Source organism: Schistocerca cancellata, chromosome 9 (genome assembly GCF_023864275.1).
Source record: "Schistocerca cancellata isolate TAMUIC-IGC-003103 chromosome 9, iqSchCanc2.1, whole genome shotgun sequence".
Lineage (NCBI taxonomy): Eukaryota > Metazoa > Arthropoda > Insecta > Orthoptera > Acrididae > Schistocerca > Schistocerca cancellata.
In genome coordinates this window covers 356921023-356944886 of record NC_064634.1, presented here as the reverse complement: position 1 = coordinate 356944886, position 23864 = coordinate 356921023, and the positions used below count along the sequence as shown (strand labels likewise).

Here is a 23864-nt window from a genome sequence, read left to right as displayed (position 1 = left end):
TAGTATGTGAAGTTCCCAACTGAAATATCGATGAGCCAAAGCAGTTTGATGCAACTCTTAAAAATTCTCAAGAAAATAGACGTCAAAGTTTTGTGAGCATCTTTAATGGACTGAAGTAAATCAATTTTTCAACAGGCAGCAGTGCTCTATGGAAGAAGGCTCACCTACCAATGTATAAACACAAGCTCAGTGAAGTTACTTTAGAGTAAGTGAACTGGACAGGAAATGCTGGGGAGGTATACTCTGTCTGTAAACTAAAACGTGAGCAGTGCTCATGGAAGGGGAAGTTGCCTTTCCCAGAAAAATGTTACAACTGCCATACAGGATGACTAAGAATCAGTTATCTTTCTAGCAGTGTAGAACAGTATACACAGATTTACATAGGTTCTGTTCATACGCGTTTCTTACAGTATTATTGTTAGTAACTCATATCTGTATTCCATGTAATGCGAGCACACTTTGTGAAAAATAAACTCCCCCCACCTCATCCCACATACACACCAGGCACGTTGGCACACTGCATCACCAATGGTTCATAAGTACTCTGTGGATGGTTGGTATAACTTTAGGAGACCCTGTAGGTGCTTTCTGTGACACAGTGAGCTAGATATAGTGAGGAATCACCTGTGTCACTCCTCAGTTTGCAGACCTTTGAAGGAGGGAAGTGCACAACCACAATCCAGTGACCTTTCTTACCTCATGTTTCTACACTCCATGTACCTTCCAACCTGTTACACAATTTAAGAACGAACATTAGTTTTATATCGTTTAAACACTACATTTAAAAATCCACAATTTTTGCATCCCCTGCAATGCGGGAACTATAAGTCCTGGAGAAAACATGAGTAGGACCTTTTTGATAAGAAATTTAATCTAATTAAATTTTGTAGCTAGAAGCTACACATTTTGAGTTATTCAAGAAAAACATAAAAAAGTGACCTCTAACTGCCCCCTCACCCCCACACTCTCACTCCACGAGTGGGAATTTTCAGTGTTGTCCAAGGCACTCTCTGCTATCACTGTACAAAGATTTGCAACTACATGATTTTTTACCAAAATTTTCCTCTTTGCACTACTGGCATGCATCAGTTTCAAGGACATAAGAACCAAAGAAATAAATAGAAAATAGATTGCTACTCATCGTAAAGGTGACATGTCGAGTTTCAGACAGGCACAATGGAAAGACTGTAACACACTGAGCTTTTTGCCAAACCCTTCACCAGAAAAGAAAAACATGCAGATATTCACACAGCCAAGCACATGTCCCACACAGAGATGACCACCATCTATGGCTGCTGACACCAGACAGAAACTGAAATGTGTTGAACAGGAGCAACTATCCACAGTGGAAAAGGAAAGGGGGAATGATAGCAGGTTATGTGTGGGGTAGAGGAAACAGTGCTGCCTAGCAGAGTGTGCAGGAACCAGAGGTGGCAGACAAGGCTACTTGATGCAGCATTGGGAGGCTGTAGGGGGGGGGGGGGGTAGGGAAAAGAAGGCAGCAGGAAGGAGATGAATAAAGAAGGCGAAAAGATTGGTGGGTGCATTGGCAGAGATCGGTGCATAATGGGGTAGAGGGGACATGAGTTGAGAGTAGGTGATAGGACAGAGGAGACAGCAACTGTTTGGTGGATGGCATGAGGATATCTTAGTAGTTTACCATGGTTTGAAACCACCCTAATGTGTAACAGTCTTTTTGTTGCACCTGTCTGCAACAAAAAGTGTTATCTTTCTGGTGAGTAGCAATCTATTCTTTCCATGACTGTTGCTACTCCATCCTGGACTTCCATTTGTTTAAATGGGAAACAGTAATTCTTCAGGTTACATTTCCTAATATTTATACATAGTACCTATTTATAAATCTGAGATAATTTCAAACCAATTTTTTTCTTTCTAGCTTTTTTAATACATTATCTGTCAGACAAGAGAGAGTGAAAGTAGCAAAATGCAAAAGTACTTTGATCCACAGACTACAGAAATTATACAAAACTAAATTCTTCAGTGAGCTTACATATGTTATCGTTCCTCATAAATCAGTTATGTAAATATTAAATTAGTTGAAGTGTTGAGTAGTGGATATGCACACAAAGAAAAACCTTAACACAGTAAATCAGCTTATGAACATGGTATAAGAGCTGAAGCAGTTTTTAGAGATACAGATCTTTGAATCCAAGACATGGTGAGGAGTTGTTTGTGTTCCATCTAAGATTCTCCTAAATTCCAGGAATGTGTCAATTCTGTTTTACATTGTTATCCACCTGCATACCAAAAAAATATGCATACATAGTTCATTTAACTGCTTGTTACTAATATCTACTTCTGGCATTAGAAGACACAATTATTTGTTTACAACTGCATAAATTGTGCTTCTGTAAGTTTTAAAGTTCAATTGTTCGTGCTGAATCTGATGTAAGTTATAAGCATGTTGTGAGCAAATTCTACTGTTATTTAACAGTATTCATGGGTCACAGTAAAAATCAGACTGAATAAGCTGTGACAACACTATACCAATACAGGATACAAAGAATAATTTCTGTGTAGTCTTTGTGTTCTTTTACAGATTTAAACAAGAAGCTGCTTATTCTTGTCCACAAGTCTTTGACATGCAGACAAGTGATCAGAAATTGGCAATCCAAGCAGATTCAAAAATAAATTTGATTTACAACAAAGCTTAGGAGCATAGACAGACACTAAATAACATATGTTTGATTGGCAAAAGAGTAATGCATGAAAACGTCAATGACTACTATAGCAGAATCATATCAAAAGACCTCTCACAAAACCCAAAGAATTCTTAGTCAACAGTACAGTGTTAGTGGCCCCAAAGTTAATATCCACTCATGGATAAAACATGACTGAAAATTGAAGGTAGCAAGACAAAAGCAGACTACAAAGGAGGATCCTGGAGTACCCCCAGAGTTTAATTCCCACACCATTACAGAGATGAGTGATATGGATGTTAGTGTCAGTAGTGTTGAAAAACAATTAAAATCACTGATACTGAACTAGGTCTCAGTGCCCAGAATTTGTGGCTGAGTTATGCAACCTTTTACCAGAGTAAACTGTGGATCCCTTGAACAAAAAACTATGCCCTGTAGGTGAAAGAAACCACAAGTCATACTCATCTATAGGAAGAATAGTAGAAGTGATCCACAAAACAACTGTCCATTATTATTGAAATCTATTTGTTGTAGAATCTTGGAATATATTCTGAGCTCAAGTGTAATGAGGCATCTCTGTGCCAACCAGCATGGATTCCAAAATTGTCAGTCATATTAAATTTAACATGTGTTTTTTCTCATGACATCACAAAGCTGTGAATTGGGCAATCATGTAGGTGCATTATTTCTTGACTTCCAAAAAGTATTTGACTCTGAACCACACTATAGTTTAATAATGACCGTATGAGCATATGGAGTATCAAACAAAATTTGTGTCTGAGTTGAAGATTTCTTAATCAGGAGGAGAAGGCACGTTACCTTGGATGGAGAGTCATGATAGATGTGAAACTAACTTCAGGAATGAGCCACAAAAAACAAGAAACGAAAAACTGGGAATTGCCTGCAGATTCTAAAGTAAATTTAAAGTACATCTTATCACCTAATTAAATTATGTAATTATTTACATTCAGGGATAACATGATAGGTAATAATTCCCACTGTACATCGGTGTTCACTCCTGGAGTAAGAAGTGGCAGTTGTCAGTGTCCTAATACAGGTGCTAAGCCTTCAGCATCTGCATCTACAACTACAACTGTGTCTATAGCTACATAGTTACTCTGCAAATTCACCATTAAGCACCTGGCAGAGGGTTCATAGAATCACCTTTAAGCTACTTCCCTACCAGTCCACTCTCAAACAGCATGTGGGAAAAACAAACACTTAAATCTTTCTGTACAAGCTCTGATTTCTCTTATTTTGTTATGATGATCATTTCTCCCAAAGCAGGTGAGTGCTAGCAAAATATTTTTCACACTCTGAGGAGAAATGTGGTGATTGAAATTTTAAGAGAAGATCCTGCTGCAATGAAAAATGCCTTTGTTTTAATGACTGCCACCCCCAATTTGTGTATCATATCTGTGGCACTCTCACCCCTATTTCATGATAATACAAAACAAGTTGTCCTTCTTTGAACTTTTTTGATGTCCTTCACCAGTCCTATCTGATGTGTATCCCACAATACACAGCAATACTACAGAAGAGGGTGGTCAAGCATGGTGCAGGCAGTCTCTTTAGTAAACCTGTTACATTTTTGAAGTGTTCTACCAATAAATCACAGTCTTTGGTTTGCTTTCCCCACAACACTATCTATGTGATCATTCCAATTTAAGTTATTCATAATTGTAATCCCTAAGTATTTAGTTGAAATTACAGCCTTTAGATTTGTGCCATTTTTGCACAGTCAAAATGTAGTGGGTTCCTTTTGGTACTCAAATGGTTAAATTCACACTTTTTAAGATTTAGAGTCAACTGTCAGTTTTTTGCACCATACAGATATCTTGTTTAACTTATTTTGCAATTTTTTGATCATCTGATGACATTAAATGATGGTAAATGACATCTTCTGCAAACAATCTAAGAGGACTACTCAGTTTGTTTCCTAACAAGTTTATGTTGATAAGGAACAACAGAGAGCCTATAATACTTCCTTGGGGAATGCCAGATATTACTTCTGTTTTACTTGATGGCTTTTCTTCAGTTATTACAAACTGAGACCCTTCCAACAGCAAATCATGAATCCAGTCACTTAGAAGTCACTTGTGTGTCAAAATTCATCCACAAATCTAAAAATATGGAATCAATTTGACGTCTCCTGTCTATAGCACTCACTACTTTGTGAGTGTAAGGAGCTAGTTGTGTTTCACAAGAATGATATTTTCTGAATCCATGTTGGCTATTTGTCAAAAAACATTTTCTTTGAGGTGATTTGTAATGTCTGAACACAGCATATATTTCAAAATCCTACTGCAGATTGACATTAGTTATATAGGTCTGTAATTCAGTGGGCAGTGGCTCTCTTGTCCTTTGAATAATATTTTTGTTTATGGGTTTTAAATATGAACCAAGTAAAGCAGATTATCATTAACTGTTGTTCACTGACAGTACACTCTTTTTATGTAATCTGTCATCATGACATGTCTACATTATTTGTTCACAAGCTAGAGACAAATGTGAAAATATTTATATGAGGGCTATACTGAAAGTCTTGAGCAACCCATTGCAATGACTGCAGGATTGTAATCTACAGATTTTACACCAGATGCTGCTGTACTGTGATGTCATTAGCATCTATCACGTGACCACAGGCAGTACTTCCAAAATGACTGACATCACTGTTTCATTCTGACAGAGTGTTGTCATTGAATTCCTTGATAGACGTAAAACATACTGCTGAAATTGGCTTCATACTTCAACACACCTATGGAGATTTCTGCATGCGGAACAGCTGTGACAGGAAATGAATCAAAGATTTCAAAGATGGAAACATGAATACCCAGCATAAGCCTCATAGCAGTCGCCTTTGAACTGCCTCTGTGGAATGCAAGGAATGATTCTTGTTGATTTTTTGAAATATGGATGAACTACAAATGCTGCCCACTAAGTACGGGAACTTCCAAAGCTCTGTTATGCATTCCATGATATTTATCCCTTGGAAGATCATCCTGCTACAGGATAATGCACATATCGCCGTGGACATTAGGGTGTACATCCTCCCTACAGTACCCTCTGACTACCATCTTTTTGTTTCTGTTAAGGATAAAATGCAAGGTTAATGGTACAAGATGATGGAGGATGATTGGCAGGTAGTGCATCATTGTCTTCGGGAAGCTGGAATGGCATTCTATCATAATGTATTTTCAGATTTTCTCAACGATTGGAAAAATGTGTGCAAAGAAATAGAGCTTATGTTGAAAAGTGGCAGAAAGTATGTAGGTTATGATGATGTACCAGTAGTTGGATTGTCTAAAAAACAGAGGTTAAAAATATCAAAAATTGTTGCTCATTATTTTCAGTATGGTCCTTGTCGAGTGCACAATATGTGTGGAGTTCAAATAATACTGGGTACATAAAGCTAGCTTAGACAATTAAAGGACATGCTAATGGGAAATAGAGGGTTTGTATTCATCATAATAGCTAAGAAACTCAAATCCACTGAGAGAGAAAATGAGGCTGAATGCAAGACCATTTGTGTGAGAGTCAGCAAAAGGGTGGGCATGAACGTACAACAAGGTCCTTCTATAGACTACGAGGGCCACCCCTGAATCCAGCTGAAAACTTTACCTCATAAATAAATTTCTTATTGAAACACACTTGCATCATTCAACAATTGATTGGGGTGGTTACAGTTTTGTTAGCATTGGGCATAACAATATACCCTATGAAGCAATACTAAATGTCCCCGCTAAAAACTAATGGGCAGTTTGGAAGACCTCTCACATCAGAAATGTATTAGATTTAATAGAAACAAATAGATCTGATAATTTCAGGATGATCACAGTATCAGTGACAACGAAACAGGCAACTAAGAGAAGTAAAGAGATTCACTTGTCACTAAAGTGGATAAAGAAGTAATAATATCACACCTCAAGGAGGAGCATAAAATGTTTAGCTGTGAGCAGGAGTGTGCAGGGAATTGTGGCCCATGTTTGGACAAATAACTGACCAAGAACTGGTTAGACATGAGCTTAGGAGAACTGTTCATGATGAGAGGGGCCCTTCTTGGTATTCATTCTCTGCAATAAAGTAACTTCTAAAGAAACAACTACGGCAAAAGAGGAGTAAAACAAATCTTAGGACCATAGCTACAGATATACTAAATGATACATGTTTGACTGGCAAAAGAATAATGCATGAAAACTTCAATGATTGCCATAGCAGAATTGTATCAAAAGTCCTCTCCCAAAATCCAAAGAATTCCAGTCAAATGTGCAGTGCTGTCAGTGGCCTCAAAATTGGTATCCAGTCATGGATAAAGCAGGAAAGGAAATTGAAGGTAGCAAAATAAAAGCAGACTACAAAGACAGATCCGTGATTACTAGCCCAATTTAATTCTCACAACACTGCAAAGCAGGATGATATGGATGTTAATGTCAGTGGTGTTGAGAACAACTAAAATCACTGAACGTAAACAAGGTCTCAGTGCCCAATGGAACCTCAATCAGATACCATTCAGAATTTGTGGCTGACTTATGCAGTATTTTACCATAGTAAACTGTGGATCTCTTGTACAAAAAACTATGCCCAGTAGTTGGAAGAAACCACAAGCCATACTCATATAGGAAGGGTAGTACAAGTGATCCACAAAACAGCTGTCCATTATTACTGAAGTCTATCTGTTGTAGACCCTTGGAACATATTCTGAACTCAAATGTAATGAGGTATCAGTATGGATTCCAAAATAGTTGGATGTGTTAAACTTAACTCATGCTCTGCTCTCATGACATAATGAAAGCAATTGATCAAGGAACCAGCTGGCCACAGGCACTGGATTGTAACTGGTGTATTGCTTAGCAATCAACTATCTTTGAACTCATACTATCTCTGAAGCCTCGGGTGAGTATCCCCTCACTTTCAACCTATCCTTTATCCTACATGATGAGGAAACACACTAGTTCTGAAAGCTATGTATAGTTTTTCCAGTTCTTCTTTCAGGAAGTACTTGAAACTTCACCATTTCTTTGGCCAGCAGTCACCCTGCTCCTGTAATATTCAAAAAGTCAAGTGTCTTCCAAATAATAATATATTATCTTTAAGAGTGTTGTTGCCTCCATATTGGCCCAAATGATGTGTTGTCACTAAAAGAAACGCCCCTCTCCATATCCAAGGTTGTTAATGCACACCTGTGTGATGGTGCTTGACTTGGAGGCACACGTGTTCAAATCCTGGTGGTGGATGAAATTTTCACTGCCAGTATTTGCCAGCAAAGGGAGTGGTGGAAAGTTTCTGATCACCAGTCTTCTTGCCTGTGTCCTGGGTTAAACTCCAAACCTGTTTGCAGTCTCTGATGAAGTAAGAGGATGTTACACTGCTGATGGCAATCTCTGTGTCAGTGGTCTCGTTGATGTTGTTTGAGATGAGTAGGCTATGTGCTGACACCAGATTTTACCCATTCTCATCATACAACACAAATGTAACACTACACTATACACACATCCACTACACTCACCTAAATTCCACAAATACAAATACAACACAACTGTCACACATCCACAAGGCAATGAGACAATGTGCACCGAGGAAGAACACACTTTGTGACAAGTGACTGAACCCAAAGCAATATTCCAGCCAACAATACCACACAATATTTATATTTACATTAAAAGAAACTAAGCAACATTTCAGGTGGAAAAATAGCATACAGAAAAGTTACTTGTTTATCTTACTCATCGAGCTTCTTTAAGTATGTGATGTTAACATATCACTTTCAAGGACACTGAATTTCACAAGCAAATATGTTCTGCTCTTCCATGGTGAACATCTGGAATCTTTTCTAGAGTTTGGCTTCAAGTCATACTTTAAGGATACAGAAAAAAATGAGTACGTACATATGAAAAAACATAATTCAGTATAAAGTCATTTTCATTTGAACACTTTGAAAGACAATGTAAAGCTGCAGTTCACTTTTACACACCAATTTTCCTTGTTCACATTTTAGACAGTATTCTGGATTAATGGTAATTGATACATCACAATTCTAGAGTGATCAGATATGGTTACAATCTTCACACATATCAACAGTTTTCTGAAGATAATCCAGTCTTTTTATTTGGTGAAAATCTATTTTTCAATAGAAGAGGACTCATTTAAGAACACAGCCCATAGGTTCCTCATTAAAATAGGAGATAGTACGGAATATTGATGTAATATGTAATTTTATAACATTAACTGAATTTTCCATCAGTACTGTAATATTGTTGCCAGTAACATTTAACTGTTAAATAAACGTGTATGAAACACAAAAGTACTCTTTTTTACAAAAATTCTGCATGAGTATTGATTTACAAATCTCTGTAGGACATGACAATGTCTAGAAGTTCTTTGCAGAAGGGGACAATACAAATTATGCTTAACTCCCTGTCTTGTGCTGTTGAATTCCTAGTTTCACAGTGATGATTTGAAATTTAATTATCAGTCATAGAGGATACAATTCCTATGTTCCATTTTCATGATTCACAATTCAGTTATTGAATGCAGTGGGTAGAACCTCTATTCAATGGTTATTATATGAGTCTCTTAACATTGAAACTACGTTTTTTCCCCATCCAGGTATGTTACTGATCACATTGGCTGGTTACTGGTACTAACAAAGAGAGGAAATCATCCCACAGCATTTACAAAAGTCACAATGAGATTTTCACTCTGCAGCAGAGTGTGCGCTAATATGAAACTTCCTGGTAGATTAAAATTGTGGGCCGGACCGAGACTCGAACTCGGGACCTTTGCCTTTCGTGGGCAAGTGCTCTACTATTTGAGCTACCCATGCATGACTCATTCCCCGTCCTCACAGCTTTACTTCTGCAATACCTCATCGCCTACTTTCCAAACTTCACAGAAGCTCTCCTGTGAACCTTACAGAACTAGCACTCCTGAAAGAGAGGATATTGTGGAGACATGGCTTAGCCACAGCCTGGGGGATGTTTCCAGAATGAGATTTTCACTCTGCAGCAGAGTGTGTGCTGATATGAAACTTCCTGGCAGATCTGTGGTAGAGCACTTGCCCGCAAAAGGCAAAGGTCCCGAGTTCGAGTCTCGGTCCGGCACACAGTTTTGATCTGCCTGGAAGTTTCAAAAGTCACAATATGCAAAGATCACTTGGTTCTAACAAAATATGTGATGTGAGACATGCTGATAGCTACCACTTATGAAGTAATTTCTTTGCCCTGTACAAAAGACCTACATTGTATAACTGAACAATACAGCCATCGAAATCTGGAGCTACTGAACACTATCACGAACATGAAGACGTGATCAATTTTACAAACTTTTGTGTCCTAGCTAAAACCTAGAATGTCCCAGAGCCTGACATATGAAACTTTAGACCTGATGAAACATTCCAGTAATGTTAATTGAGAAGGGGGCTGCAGGTACAGTCTGTACATAATGATTGAAATATCATTGTACAAGGTGTGTTCAAATTCTGTCTCTGATTTTTTTTATTGTAACTGGAAGCAGACAGTAATTATCAGTGTGGCTCAGCATATGTGAGCACTCTTTGTGTATGACTCACAAGGATGGTAGCTCTGTATGTCACACTGGACCGTAGCAACTGTGGTGAGAGAGGGAAGTGTTCTTGTCACTAGAAATGGTGACTTTTCATTACGAGAACAGTGAGTAATTGTTCACTTTATCTACACCCACAGATGTTCACTTCCAGTTAAGTGAGATGTGAGGTAATGGTGACATGAATGTGAAGCATATGAGTTTCTGGGTGTGATACTTCAAAGAAGGCCGAACATCTTGTGATGAAAAACCAAAAGAGACCTCGGTCTGCCAGCCAGCCAATCTGACAATGTGATCATGCAAGTGAAGGCAAGTCCTGGAGGATTGCCAATTAAATGTGAAAGATATTCCTCTGGAGTTGGAATTTCTGTGGAATCTGTGCACACAATCCTGCATGATGACTTGAAAATGAGGAAGGTGTCCTCCAGGTGGGTGCTATGAACACTGATGAATGACCTCAAGAGTGCATGTGTGACAGTTTGCCAAGTGATGCTGACACATTATGATGGTGAGAATGGGACTTTCTTTTCAACAATTATAACAAAGGTTGAGGTGTATATGCCATTTCTCAATCCTGAAATGAAGTGTCTGACAGCTTAGTGGAAGCACACAAGCTGACTGCCTTGAAGAAAATTATAAGTGAAGGCCCGTGCTGAAAAGAATGACGGTGACTATGTTTTGGAACAGCTAAGGTGCAGTCCTTACTCATTGTGTTCCAAAGGACAATTTGGTTACAAGTGTGATCTATAACGATGTTCTGAAGAACCATCTGTTTCCAATATTGTGAGAAAAATGGCCGGAAAAGGCTGCACAACATACATGTGCTCTTTCACCAAAACAATACTCCAAAACATTTGATGAACGCGACACAGGAATTTCTTACAGCAAACTATTTTGAACTGATTTTTTATGTTCCTTACTCACCTGACCTGTCTCCTAGCATTTTTTTTTCTTTTTCAGACAGTGAAAGGCACACTCCATGGTCACACACATCCTCCACTTGTGCCACTTTTGCATTAGTGATTTTCCAGTGATCTGAAATGCTAATGATGTGTGTGTAGTGACTGTGGAACCATGGCATCAAGGTTGTGAAAAGTGTATATGCAAGCAGGGAGATTAGGTTGAGAAATGATAGAAGTTTCAGATTTTGTGTTTGAGCATTTTGTGAAAAAGGAAATTGGTGACCTTAGAAGTAAAATGTAACTAACATAAATCAGGTGCTTGAAAGTCTCTTACACCCTTTGAAATAGTTCTTCTGGTGTGTCATACCCAGTATTGCAGTGCATATAGCTCTTTTAGTATACCTACTGTAGCCACATGTCTTTCTCCACCCATGTCCCTCCCCCTCATCCCCATCTTTATCTTTATCTTTCCTTATGCAGCATGGGAGACTGATTGACACAGTTCCACTGTGAATCATTCATCAAATGAGAGAGAGCCAGTGTAGTAAATCTAAATGTCATCATAAACATACAGTTGAGTCTTTTCCACTGAAATACCACAATAGCTCTCTCCAGCCAATCAGTGTATCATCTACATTTATTACCCTGCAGTTGTGTTGTAAGAAATCCCTGACAGCTAGCACCACTGTCATCAGCTCTCAGTTAACTAGCACTAACAGCAGCAGGCAAAATCAATAGCCATCTATAGAACTGTGACAGCACTGAGGTTTTGCCATAGAGACATTTACAAAATCATGTTACATGACTGGTTGTGGTAGGCATGTGAAGCAGCTGTGCCCAGCCCACTGCAACTGTCAGGAAACTCCTTAAGCCGATTGTCAACAGTTACCTTTCAAGTAGTGCATTACACGTATTTTTAAGGTAAAGGTGTGAGATTTCCATCCATTGTGTGGGATGTACTTCCATAGAGCATAGCAGTGCAGCCCTGAGAGGAAGACTGCAACACTGGGATCCAAATATTGAGAAAAGACTTCATGACACCATGCAAAATCTCTGAATGCCTTACAGTTATTGGCTTCTGAGTTGTGGATGTATGAGGAACAGTCAAATGAAAACTGAACACCTGCCACAAGCATTAAAATATTTATCCCACTGAGTGACGAGATGATCAATTTTGTTTCGCAGAATGTGGTCGGCTGCTGATGGATCCACAGACACTCTCTCATACAACTGAAACCAACATCCATGCATGTCTTTCTTCAGGTCACCAATGATGTGAAAATCTCATGGTGAAAGATCCGGGCTCTGTGGAGGATGTTGCAGTGCTTCCCAGCCAAATTGCTGAAACATAGTGTACATCCAATTGGAAATATGATGGTGGGCATTCTTGTGCAACAGGATGATTCTGTCCTGCAGCAGTCCGACATCCCAAGGGCAAACATAAAACTCAGCAGTGGAAACATCCCACAACTCCTCCACCAAAGGAATACAAAGCTGTTTGCACAAGCTCCACTGAGGCCAGGATGATCTTCTTCTTTGACTGCAGGGGGCTGCTGCTCATTGAGTTCCTTGAACATGGAACCACAATCAATGCTCAGTGGTATGAAGATACTTTACACAAACTGTGACATGTCATAAAGTCAAAACACCCAGGGGTGCTGTCGGGTGGAATAGTCCCCCAGCACGATAATGCCCGCTCCCACACTACTAACTGGACAAAGACCACGCTTCAGCGATTTCGTTGGGAAGCTTTGCAAAGTCCTCTGTACAACTCAGACCTTTCACCATGTGATTTTCATTTCCTTGGCTGTGTGAAGAAAGACATACATGGACGTCAGTTGCAGTGGCACAAGGTGACTGCATTCTGCAGTGGGGTAAATGTCTTAAAGTGCGTGGTGATTACTTTTGACTGGAACCACTCCGTGGTGCCAATGTGGTGGGTGTTCAGTTTTCAGTTGACAACCCCTTCTTTAATGTAGTTCAGTCTGGATGTCAAATATCAAAAGCTCTGAATTCTCACAGTCTGGGGTAACTAGACAACAAAAGAGATACGTGCTAGTCCCCCCCCCCCCCCCCAATCCCTCCCAGTTTTTGTAAACATCTTGCCTGTGTGACAATAAGTCAATTCAGTCGTCATCCTCATCATCATCTTTGATGATGCCGAGGCGACGAGCAACGGCTTTGACGTTGCCAATGACCTCCTCCTGGACGAGGTTGAAGCTCATGGCGAGCAGTGCGATGCCGAACAGCAGGTACAGGGAGCACAGTGCAATCCCAATCTCGGCGTTCTCGTCCTGGCGCATGCGCCGAGCGGGCACGAAGTCCCCGAAGCCAATGGTGGTGAGCGTGATGAAGCAGAAGTAGGCCGAGTCGAGGAACTGCCAGCCTTCCCACTGGTGGAACAGGTAGGCGCCGCAGAAGATGTACGTCACCACCAGGAACATGCACAGCCAGATGGGCACAGGGCGCGTACCTGAGGGGAAGAGAGATACGAGGCCGCTTATCGAGAACTCGGTGGCACAGACTGTATCCCTAATTTGGAGAGTCGAAATAATGGAAACACACAAATAATCGAGATAACGTGAGGAGTGGACAGTATTAAGAGGAAAGCAGTACATTCCACTGAATGTTTGTAGAACCTGGCGGTAGATAAAATCACGTTATCGTGCTTTGTGAGTGTCGCCAACGTTAGTCTGTTATGAGCAAAAAAATGGCTGCAGACTGCGTTTAGGACCAGGTTATGTTGTGTTTACTTCGTCTTCGTGCCTGCAAATTGTTTTTTTAGTGACTCACTAAACAGAAACAGATCAGTCTAGTGCAACATTCGTTTATCGATACGTACAACTAAAAGTGCTCCAACAGCGACTGAGCACCACTGCTGCATGGCGACAACAGACAGCGCGGGCCGGAGCTGTGCTATTTTCTTGTTTTAGAGCCCCTGCTAATGCATATCAGCAAAACAAATATCGCACCTGACTAATTTGGGACCGCACTACTGAATGGGCACGTAAAATTCCGCTTTAAAAATCATTATGTTTTTAACGGGAAACAAAGGGACGCTTTCCGTCCACCCTGGGCGTCGAATGAAAGATGCGATAAGCATTACTTGTTTGCGCTGAATCTAGCGACACACTGCAGAAACGAAATTGCAGATATCTGCCGAAATATCAGAGGATGACTCCTAGGAGAAACACTCTGTATATAAAAAAACCTTAATCGTATAACTGTACAGATAGTTGTCTAGAGCACATGTTCAAAATGTTTAAGAAAAAATTCGAGTTATGTTGATGTGCTACGATATTTCCCACCTTCTGTGAGCGGTAAGACTGGTTAATTTTTTTTCGGCGGACCATGCCTCTATTTGGTTCAAATGGCTCTGAGCACAATGGGACTTAGTCATCAGTCCCCTAGAACTTAGAACTACTTAAACCTAACTAACCTAAGGACATCACACACATCCATGACCGAGGCAGGATTCGAACCTGAGACCGTAGCAGTCGCGTGGTTCCGGACTGAAGCGCCTAGAACCGCTCGGCCACAAAGGCCGGCCATGCCTCTATTTATGAAAAAGTCAGAAAGAGATAGCCGAATGTAATGATCTGACAAGATCATGAAATTAGTCACCTCGTGTGTTTTAGAGCACAGTCTACGTTTTGGTTCAGCAGAATGATATAGTGTTCAAAGAACTGCGCTACATAGGGTATACATAGCATAAATGGATATGAGACGTCAAAGAAGGAAAATTTTTCAAAATGTCAACGGGGTGTGCCCTTAGAAACTCCGAACATTCCTCGTAAATGCGGGAAAACTCCATTCATTCGATGTAGCAGATGCAGTTTCAATTTATGTTATCCATGTCTACATGACAAATACACTATGTGATCAAAAGTATCCAGACACCTGGCTGAAAATGACTTACAAGTTCGTGCCGCTCTCCATCGCTAATGCTGGAATTCAGTATTGTGTTGGCCCATCCTTAGCCTTGATTTCAGCTTCCACTCTCGCAGCCATACGTTCAATCAGGTGCTGGAAGCTTTCTCGGGGAATGGCGGCCCACTCTTCGCGGAGTGCTGCACTGAGGAGAGGTATCGATGTCGGTCGGTGAGGTCTAATACGAAGTCGGTGTTCCAAAACATCCCAAAGCCAAAGGTGTTCTATAGGATTCAGGTCAGGAGTCTGTGCAGGCCAGTCCATTACAGGGATATTATTGTCGTGTAACCACTCCTCCAAAGACGTGCATTATGAACAGGTGCTCGATCGTGTTGAAAGATGCAATCGCCATCTCCGAATTGATCTTCAACATGGGGAAGCAAGAAGGTGCTTAAAACATCAATTTAGGCCTGTGCTGTGATAGTGCCACCATGAAAAACACGATCACACCGTAACACCACCACCTCCGAATTTTACTGTTGGCACTACACACGCTGGCAGGTGACGTTCACCAGGCATTCGTCATACCCACTCTCAGCCATCGGATCGCCACATTGTGTAACGTGATTCGTCACTCCACACAAGGTTTTTCCACTGTTCAGTCGTCCAATGTTTACGCTTCTTACACCAAGCTAGGCGTCGTTTGGCAGTTACCGGCGTAATGTGTGGCTTATGAGCAGCCGCTCGACCGTGAAATCCAAGTTTTCTGACCTTCCGCCTAACTCTCATAGTAATTGCAGTGGATCCTGATACAGTTTGGAATTCCTTTGTGATGGTCTGGATAGATGTGTGCCTATTACACATTACGACGCTCTTCAACAGTTGGCGGTTTCTGTCAGTCAACAGACGAGGTCGGCCTGTACGCTTTTGTGCCGTACGTGTCCCTTTCACGTTTCCACTTCACTATTATATCAGAAACAGTGGACCTAGGGATGTTTAGGAGTGTGGAAAACTCGCTTACAGACATATGGCACAAGTGATACCAAATCACCTGACCACATTCGAAGTCCGTGAGTTCCGCGAAGCGCCCCATTCTGCTCTCTCAAGATGTGTAATGACTACTGAGGTCTTTGCTATGGAGTACCTGGTAGTAGGTGGCACCACAATGCACCTAATGTATGTTTTTTGGGGTGTCCGGATGCTTTTGATCACATAGTGTACCATCCTTCAACGTGTGATGTCGAGAGTACATTCGACGAGTAATTGTACGTTACTCTTGTGGTCTGGTATATTGTGACTTACTATATTACTGAATAACATCATTACATCAGTATTTATAGTGGTCTGTCTTGAGCTTTCCAAACTTGTCTCTCGTCTTTGAAAATGTAATTAAAAATAGTAAATACACAAATAGCATACGAAATTCGCTACAACTTTATGAACATGCCCTTGGGTTTTCTCATTATATTACCCCTCAAATGTCATATAAATTAAATAACGTGACCAGTGAGAAAAAAGTATAGACTAAAAAATAAGTGTTCGCAGGATTCAAACCTTCGTCTCATGCACGATCCTCTCGCTAAGCGCGAATGCTAACCACTTATATTTTTAAAATTATTCATTTCATTTTGTTCGTTGCATTTGTTTGGGTAGGAAGTCCTATGACACCCCTGCAAGTTCATCGTTCATCCGTTCACTCAGTTTTTTGTTACAGACGCTAGCTAACACTCTGAGCGAACACGCAGAGCTACCGTGCCAGATGTCACTTGACAACAAGACTTCTGACAGCCAGCACCTTCGCACAGATGCATCAGTTACGTAATAGACGCGTGACACTCCACTTCCGATTTTCTCGGAATTGCCAGAGTGGCGCACCTTATTTCTTGCACATTATGTTGTTTTAATGTCCTACTAAAGGTGTACAAGGTTTGAAGTAAATCCGTGATACCAACGTCGTGGCCTCCAGTTGTCAGATAAATGAGCGTCTTCCCCATTCTACACACGGGTAGCACGTTCATTGTACAGTGCGTGTGTCTGACTAGCAGTCATTCCTCGCCGGTGACGCGGCTATCACCTGGACAGGTTTATATCGATAGCAGGTCGGTGGTCATAAGATTCTGGCTGGTCAGTGTATGTTCAATAAACCCTGTTAGTCCTATTTGCTACCGAGCGAGGTGGCGCAGTGGTTAGTACACTGGACTCGCATTCGGGAGGACGACGGTTCAATCCCGCGTCCGACCATCCTGATTTATGTTTTCTGTACTTCCCTAAATCGCTTCAGAAAAATGCCAGGATGGTTCCTTTGACAGGGCACGGCCGATGTCCTTTCCCATCCTTCCCTAATCCGATGAGACTGATGACCTCGCTGTTTGGTCTCTTCCCCCAAATCAACCCAACCCCAACCCAACTCCTATTTGCTACAGATCTCACACACTTCAGCAATATACTAAAATGGGTTACACGAGTGTTTTGTGGGCAATCTTTTTTGTAGACTGTTTGCATTTCCCAGTATTCTACAAATAAATTGAAATCTGCCACCTGCTTTACCTACGACTGAGCTTACGTGATCTTTCCATTTCACATCTTTGCAAACTGTTACACCCAAGTGTTTGTATGAGCTCACCGATTTCAGCTGTGTCTCACTGAGGTTGTGGTCATAAGATACTATGTTTTCCGCTTTATGAAGTGCAAAATCATACATTTCTGATCATTTAAAGCAAGTTGTCACTCTTTGCACCACTTTGAAATTCACCAAGATCTTACTGAATAATTTTGTGCAGCTTTTCTTCAGACAGTACTTCATTATAGATAACTAAAATTGGTGTTAAAAGTGTCGGAAATAAACTAGAGGACACTGCAAATTAGCAGCTTAAGGCATTCTGTAGATTTCAACTGAGAGAGTAAAAGATTTACATCCTAGCCTACGAATCCAAAGAAAAAAGAAAAGCTGCTGTTTCTGCTGCCCGAAAAGAGTCAGTTTCTACAAGTACAGACAGCGTTGTATTTGATGCGAATTTTAAGGAGATCTGAATTTGCTGGGCGTATACGAGTATGAGGGCTGAGCACGTGAATTTTGTACGGGTGCGAATGATTTACGTTAAAGTCATTGTAATTTTTGTAAATCCTGATCCACAATGTAATCGTTAGCTGTTACCGTCTGGGAAAAAAATCTGTTTCATCTAATGAATTCGTGTTTTCTGGAGGGACTATACTACCAAACGTACTTAACATTATTTGTATTTGCGTGTACTATGTTGATTAAGGTGGCCTCACTATAGTTACACCACTACCCAAATAAGGCATACGGTTATGCCTCATTTAACTTTATTGTACAGCTGTGGTGCACATGGCTTTCTTCCCAGAGAATGTCAAATATTTGCAAGGTATGTACTATAAGTGTTTAGGTGAATAATCTTGTAATGAATTTATTAAGCAAGCAGTCATGCAAGAATAAAGACAACCCACAAAACTATTTTTAATCTAATATATTTAACAACAGACGTTACAACATGACAAATAAACAGCTAATGCTGAAACAGATGATATTCGTGTGGTAAAGATGACTTGCAAAGTGAAATGTTGTGGCACTGATGTAACTCTGGGGGACGATAAAAGTGCTTCTGTAGGTTTGATGTAAGATGATGTTCAGAGACTTTATGACCTGGTCTCTGTAAACATATGGATGGAACAGGATCATGAGATAGTCGAAAGAGAAGTGGAACCTGGATATAGGTGAGTAGATGATGTTGGGTGTGGGACATTACAGGAGTGAATTTGCGCTGGATGGGGAAGTAAACAAGGATTTGACTGTCTTGCTGCGAAGACTGGGTAAAGCAGCATTTGGGGAAGCTGCACGTGAAAGTATGGTACCTGTTGTGTGTGTATATTGTGTACCTAGAAACGACGGAGAGGCTTCGTCCTGCCGTAGCCCTCACTGGTTCACAACCTCACGACAGGCCACAGCAGTACACCCATTCACCACCGCCCCACACCGAACCCAGGGTTATTGTGCGCTTTTGGCCCCCAGTGGACCCCCCTCCCCTCCTCGGGAACGTCTCATACCAGACGAGTATAACACCGCCGTTTCCGTGGTAGAGTCATTATGGTGTACGCCTACGTGGAGACAATGTTTGTACAGCAATCGCCGACATAGTGTAACCGAGGCGGAACAAGCGGAACCTGACCGCATTCGCCGAGGCAGATGGAAAACCGCCTTAAAAACCATCCACAGACTGGCCGGCACACCGGACCTCGACACAAATCCGCCGGTCAGATTCGTGCCGGGGTCCGGGACGCCTTCCAGCTCGGGAAGCAGCGCGTTAGACTGCGCGTGGTTCTGGGAGTATGTGGCTATGGTATTCAGGTGTAATACTGAATAGACGGTCGGCAACATACACTGTCTGACGAAAAAAGTGAAGCACCCAGAAGGTAGGGAAGAAACGAAATGAAACTTCGGGGTTTGGAGGACATGTGACGTTATTTCAGTGATTAAAAAATCGAGTCCAACTGATGAAGAACTCGGCAAGGTGAGTCCGCTTATGACGTCGCACTCCCTCAGGGCTGGATACAGGAACTGATCCAGCTGGAAAGTGTGTCATAAGGCCGTTGAATCCTTTCCTGAGGCGAGCTGGTCCACAACTGTTGAAACTGGTAATTTATATCGTAGAGCATGGCACTGGGCAGAAATTGACGTCCGAACTTGCCCCACACGTGTTATACTACGGACAGATCTAGGGATCTGGCTGGCCTTCAGACTGCCTCAACACAACGCAGACTGGTCACTGAGACATGTACCATACAAGGAACAGCATTGTCCTATTGAAAAATGCCACTATCATACTAGCACACGAGAGGTAACGCATGACGACGCAGAATATCTGTGACGTCAGACTACCCTCAGTCACTACCAGCTGTGTTTTGAAGTCATACCCGATGGCTCTCCTTACCATGGAGTCAGAAGTAAACCGCTGTGCCTCTCCAAAACACTGGAAGAATGAGACCTCTCACTACGTTGGTGCCATATTCACTGACGATGGTCATCCGGGAGAATGCAGAATCGCGATTCATCGCCAAAGACAGTGCGACGCCATTCATGAGCAGTAGATGCTTTCTGATCACGACACCACTCCAAACACAGTCATTTGTGTCGTGGTGTTAAAAGCAGGCTACGCACGTGACAGCAATAACTTAGTCCGGCTGCTGCTTGTCTGCGATCAATGGTGCAGGATTTTACAGGGAGTTCATTACTTGTTCTTGGATGGCAGGCGCTGATGTGAAAGAGTTATGGCGTGCTTTGTGCACAACATGGCGAACCTCCCTTGTGGTGGTTAGAAATGGTCCATTGGGACCTCGGTGACAAGTAAGGTTGCCCTCACGTTCCCATGTAGTCCAGTATCTGTCAGACGCGAATGTCCAACTAATCTGAATACTGCACGAGTCGACCAGTCGGCCAGATGGAGGCCCACAATGAGGCCCCTTTCAAATTCTGTCAGGTGCTGATAACTCCATCCCAAACGAGTAAGCGACATCTCAGTGTCCTTCACAGGGATCATTCGACATCTGACGCTGATCGTCAGACCTGGTAACTACGCTGAACACGAACAACACTAATGCTCAGTAGTGTCCACTCTGTCACGGTGCGGTACTTCACTTTTTTTGTCAGGCCGTGGGTTTGCTCAAGTACACTCATGTTCAGAAAAAAGATCATCTTGAACTACTAGAGATAGGACGTTCATGTTCACAGGACATTTACATTAGTATGTTCTGCAGAAAAAATTAGCATTTTAACTATGTCGGCCCGCGGGTTCAAGGTCAAAATCGATATCGCGGCGTAACAGCATCTACCAATAAAATGTGCCTTCAGATCTCATTGTCTCTAGAAACCGAAGATAACAGATTAGTGTGACTTGAGCAGATGAGCAGGATGCCTCGCAAATATAAGCGCGAAAAGTACCGTCAAATCAGTGAGTTTGAAAGGGGCGCATTATTGGCATGAGAGAATGTGATTTATCCACATGGGGAAACTGCTGATCGTATGGGACGAAGTGTTTCGCCCGTGCAACGGGTTAGAGCAGAATGGACCACGGAACGCCGTAAAACACGACGAGATGGGTCAGGTCGCACCACCCAGGCGACCCCCCGAGGATATCAACACCTCATCCGAATGACATTGCAGGACAGATTTGTGTCTTCCTCGACTCTGGCGCAACTGTGGAACAGTTTAACACATCGTACACTACCAGGGATGGCACGGGTTAGGTGAGCGTCCTCCACTTCTCCACCTTTGACGAATGTGCAGAAATATGCTAGGGAACCATGGTGTATGGAACGACTTCAGTGGGGATAGGAATGGATCGTATAGTGTTTTCAGATGAATCTAGGTTCTGTTTGTTTGTACACTACTGGCCATTAAAATTGCTACACCACGAAGATGACGGGCTACAGACACGAAATTTAACCGTGCTGACATGAGGAAAGTTTCCAACCGATTTCTCAAACATAAACAGCAGTTGACCGGCATTGCCTGGTGAAACGTTGTTGTGATGCCTCGTGTAAGTAGGAGAAATGCGTACCATCACGTATCCGACTTTGATAAAGGTCGGATTAGAGCCTATCGCGATTGCGGTTTATCGTATCGTCTTTATGCTAGCGTTGGTCGAGATCCAATGACTGTTAGCAAAATATGGAATCGGTGGATTCAGGAGGGTAATACGGAACGCCGTGTTGGATCCAAACGGCCTCGTATCACTAGCAGTCCGAAGAGACAGGCATCTTACCAGCATGGCTGTAACGGATCGTGCAGTCACGTATCGGTCCCTGAGTGAACAGGTGGGAACGTCTGCAAGACAACAACCATCTGCACGAATAGTTCGACGAGGTTTGCAGCAGCATGGACTATCAGCTCGGAGACCATGGCTGCGGTTACCCTTGACGCTGCATCACAGACAGGAGCGCCTGCGATGGTGTACTCTACGACGAACCTGGGCGCACGAATGGCAGAACTTCATTTTTTCGGATGAATCCAGGTTCTGTTTACAGCATCATGATGGTCGCATCCGTGTTTGGCGACATCGCGGTTAATGCACGAGCGCATGTTGCAGGTCCTGTACGGGCCTTTCTGGATATAGAAAATGTTCGAATGCTGTCCTGGCCAGCAAATTCTCCAGATCTCTCACCAACTGAAAACGGCTAGTCAATGGTGGCCGAGCAACTGGCTCGTCACAATACGCCAGCTACTACTCTTGATGAACTGTGGTATCATGTTGAAGCTGCATGGGCAGCTGTAGCTGTACACGCCATCCAAGCTCTGTCTGACTCAATGCCCAGGCGTATCAAGGCCATTATTACGGCCAGAGGTGGTTGTTCTGGGTACTGATTTCTCAGGATCTATGCACCCAAATTGCGTGAAAATGTAATGACATGTCAGTTCTAGTATAATATATTTCTCCAATGAATACCCGTTTATCATCTGCATTTCTTCTTGGTGTAGCAATTTTAAAGGCCAGTAGTGTAAATGAAGGCCGCGTTTTGGTTTGCGGGATCACAGTGACTGCATTCGCTGTATGGAGCGCCTACTAGGTGTGGGGTGCTATTGGGTGAAACAAAAAATCACAGCTGGTGCGTGTCCACGGCACTGTGACCAGTGTGACTTCCGTGAATGACATCCTGGGACCCATAGCTATAACATTTATGCACAACCCCCAAACGTCATTTTTCAGCAAGACAATGCACGACCACATGTTGCTGCACGAACACGTACCTTCTTGGTGTCACAAGATGTCAGCCTTTTGCCCGGCCCTGTCAGATCACCAGAATTGTCTCCAATCGAAAATGTGTGGGATATGGTTAAACTACAAGTGCACCACTGTGACGCATTGTGAACAATCACAGATGAAGTTTGGAACCAGGTGGCTGCAGCATGGCTGGCTATGCCATAGGACGCCACTCGCGCCTTATGCGCGTCAATGCCATCACACATGGAAGAAGTTATCAGGGCCCATGGTGGAGCCTGTGCCTACTAGGCAATAGGACACATGCTGAACCCAGGTGACTGAATGGCTTCACATAGTACAAGGGTGAGTCAAATGAAAACCTTAAATATTTTTGTAAATATTATTTATTGTGCAGAATTGGCACAAAGCTGTATCACTTTTCAACATAATCTGCCCCATGCTCAATGCAAGTCATTCAGCGCTTAAAAAGTGCATAAATTCCTTTAGGAAAATATTCTTTTGGTAGTCTGCACAACCACTCATGCACCGTGTGGCGTACCTGTTCATCAGAACGGAACTCTTTCCTCCCATTGCGTCTTTGAGTGGTCCAAACATATGGAAATCACTTGGGGGCAAGGTCCGGTGAGTATGGTGGATGAGGAAGACACTCAAAATGCAGGTCTGTGATTGTTGCAACTGTTGTACGGGCAGTGTGGGGCCTTGCATTGTCATGTTGCAAAAGGACACTTGCTGACAGCAGTCCACATCGCTTTGATTTGATTGCAGGCCGCAGATGATTTTTTAGGAGATCTGTGTCTGATGCATTTGTGACAATGGTCCCTCTAGGCATGTAATGCTCCAAAATGACGCCTTTTTCGACCCAAAAGAGAGTCAGCATAACCTGCCCTGCTGATGGTTCTGTTCGAAACTTCTTTGGTTTTGGTGATGAGGAATGGCGCCATTCCTTGCTCGCTCTCTTCGTTTCCGGTTGGTGGAAGTGAACCCAGGTTTCTTCGCCAGTAACGATTCTTGCAAGGAAGTGATCACCTTCTCGTTCAAAGCGCCGAAGAAGTTCTCTCATTTCAGGAGTCAGCTGCTGTGGCACCCATCTTGCAGACACTTTGTGAAACTGGAGCACATCATGCACAATTTGGTGTGCT

General features: G+C 42.2%; 1 protein-coding gene across 1 annotated transcript in view; it reads right to left on the bottom strand.

The window, feature by feature from the left end:
• Positions 1–13229: 13229 nt before the first annotated feature.
• LOC126101410 (uncharacterized) overlaps positions 13230–23864 on the bottom strand; it is a 667375-nt gene continuing 656740 nt past the window's right edge. The window contains exon 10 of the mRNA XM_049912072.1: positions 13230–13595. Within this exon, the coding sequence (XP_049768029.1) occupies positions 13249–13595 (347 nt within the window). The 3' untranslated portion in view covers positions 13230–13248. The remainder of the gene's footprint in view (positions 13596–23864) is intronic.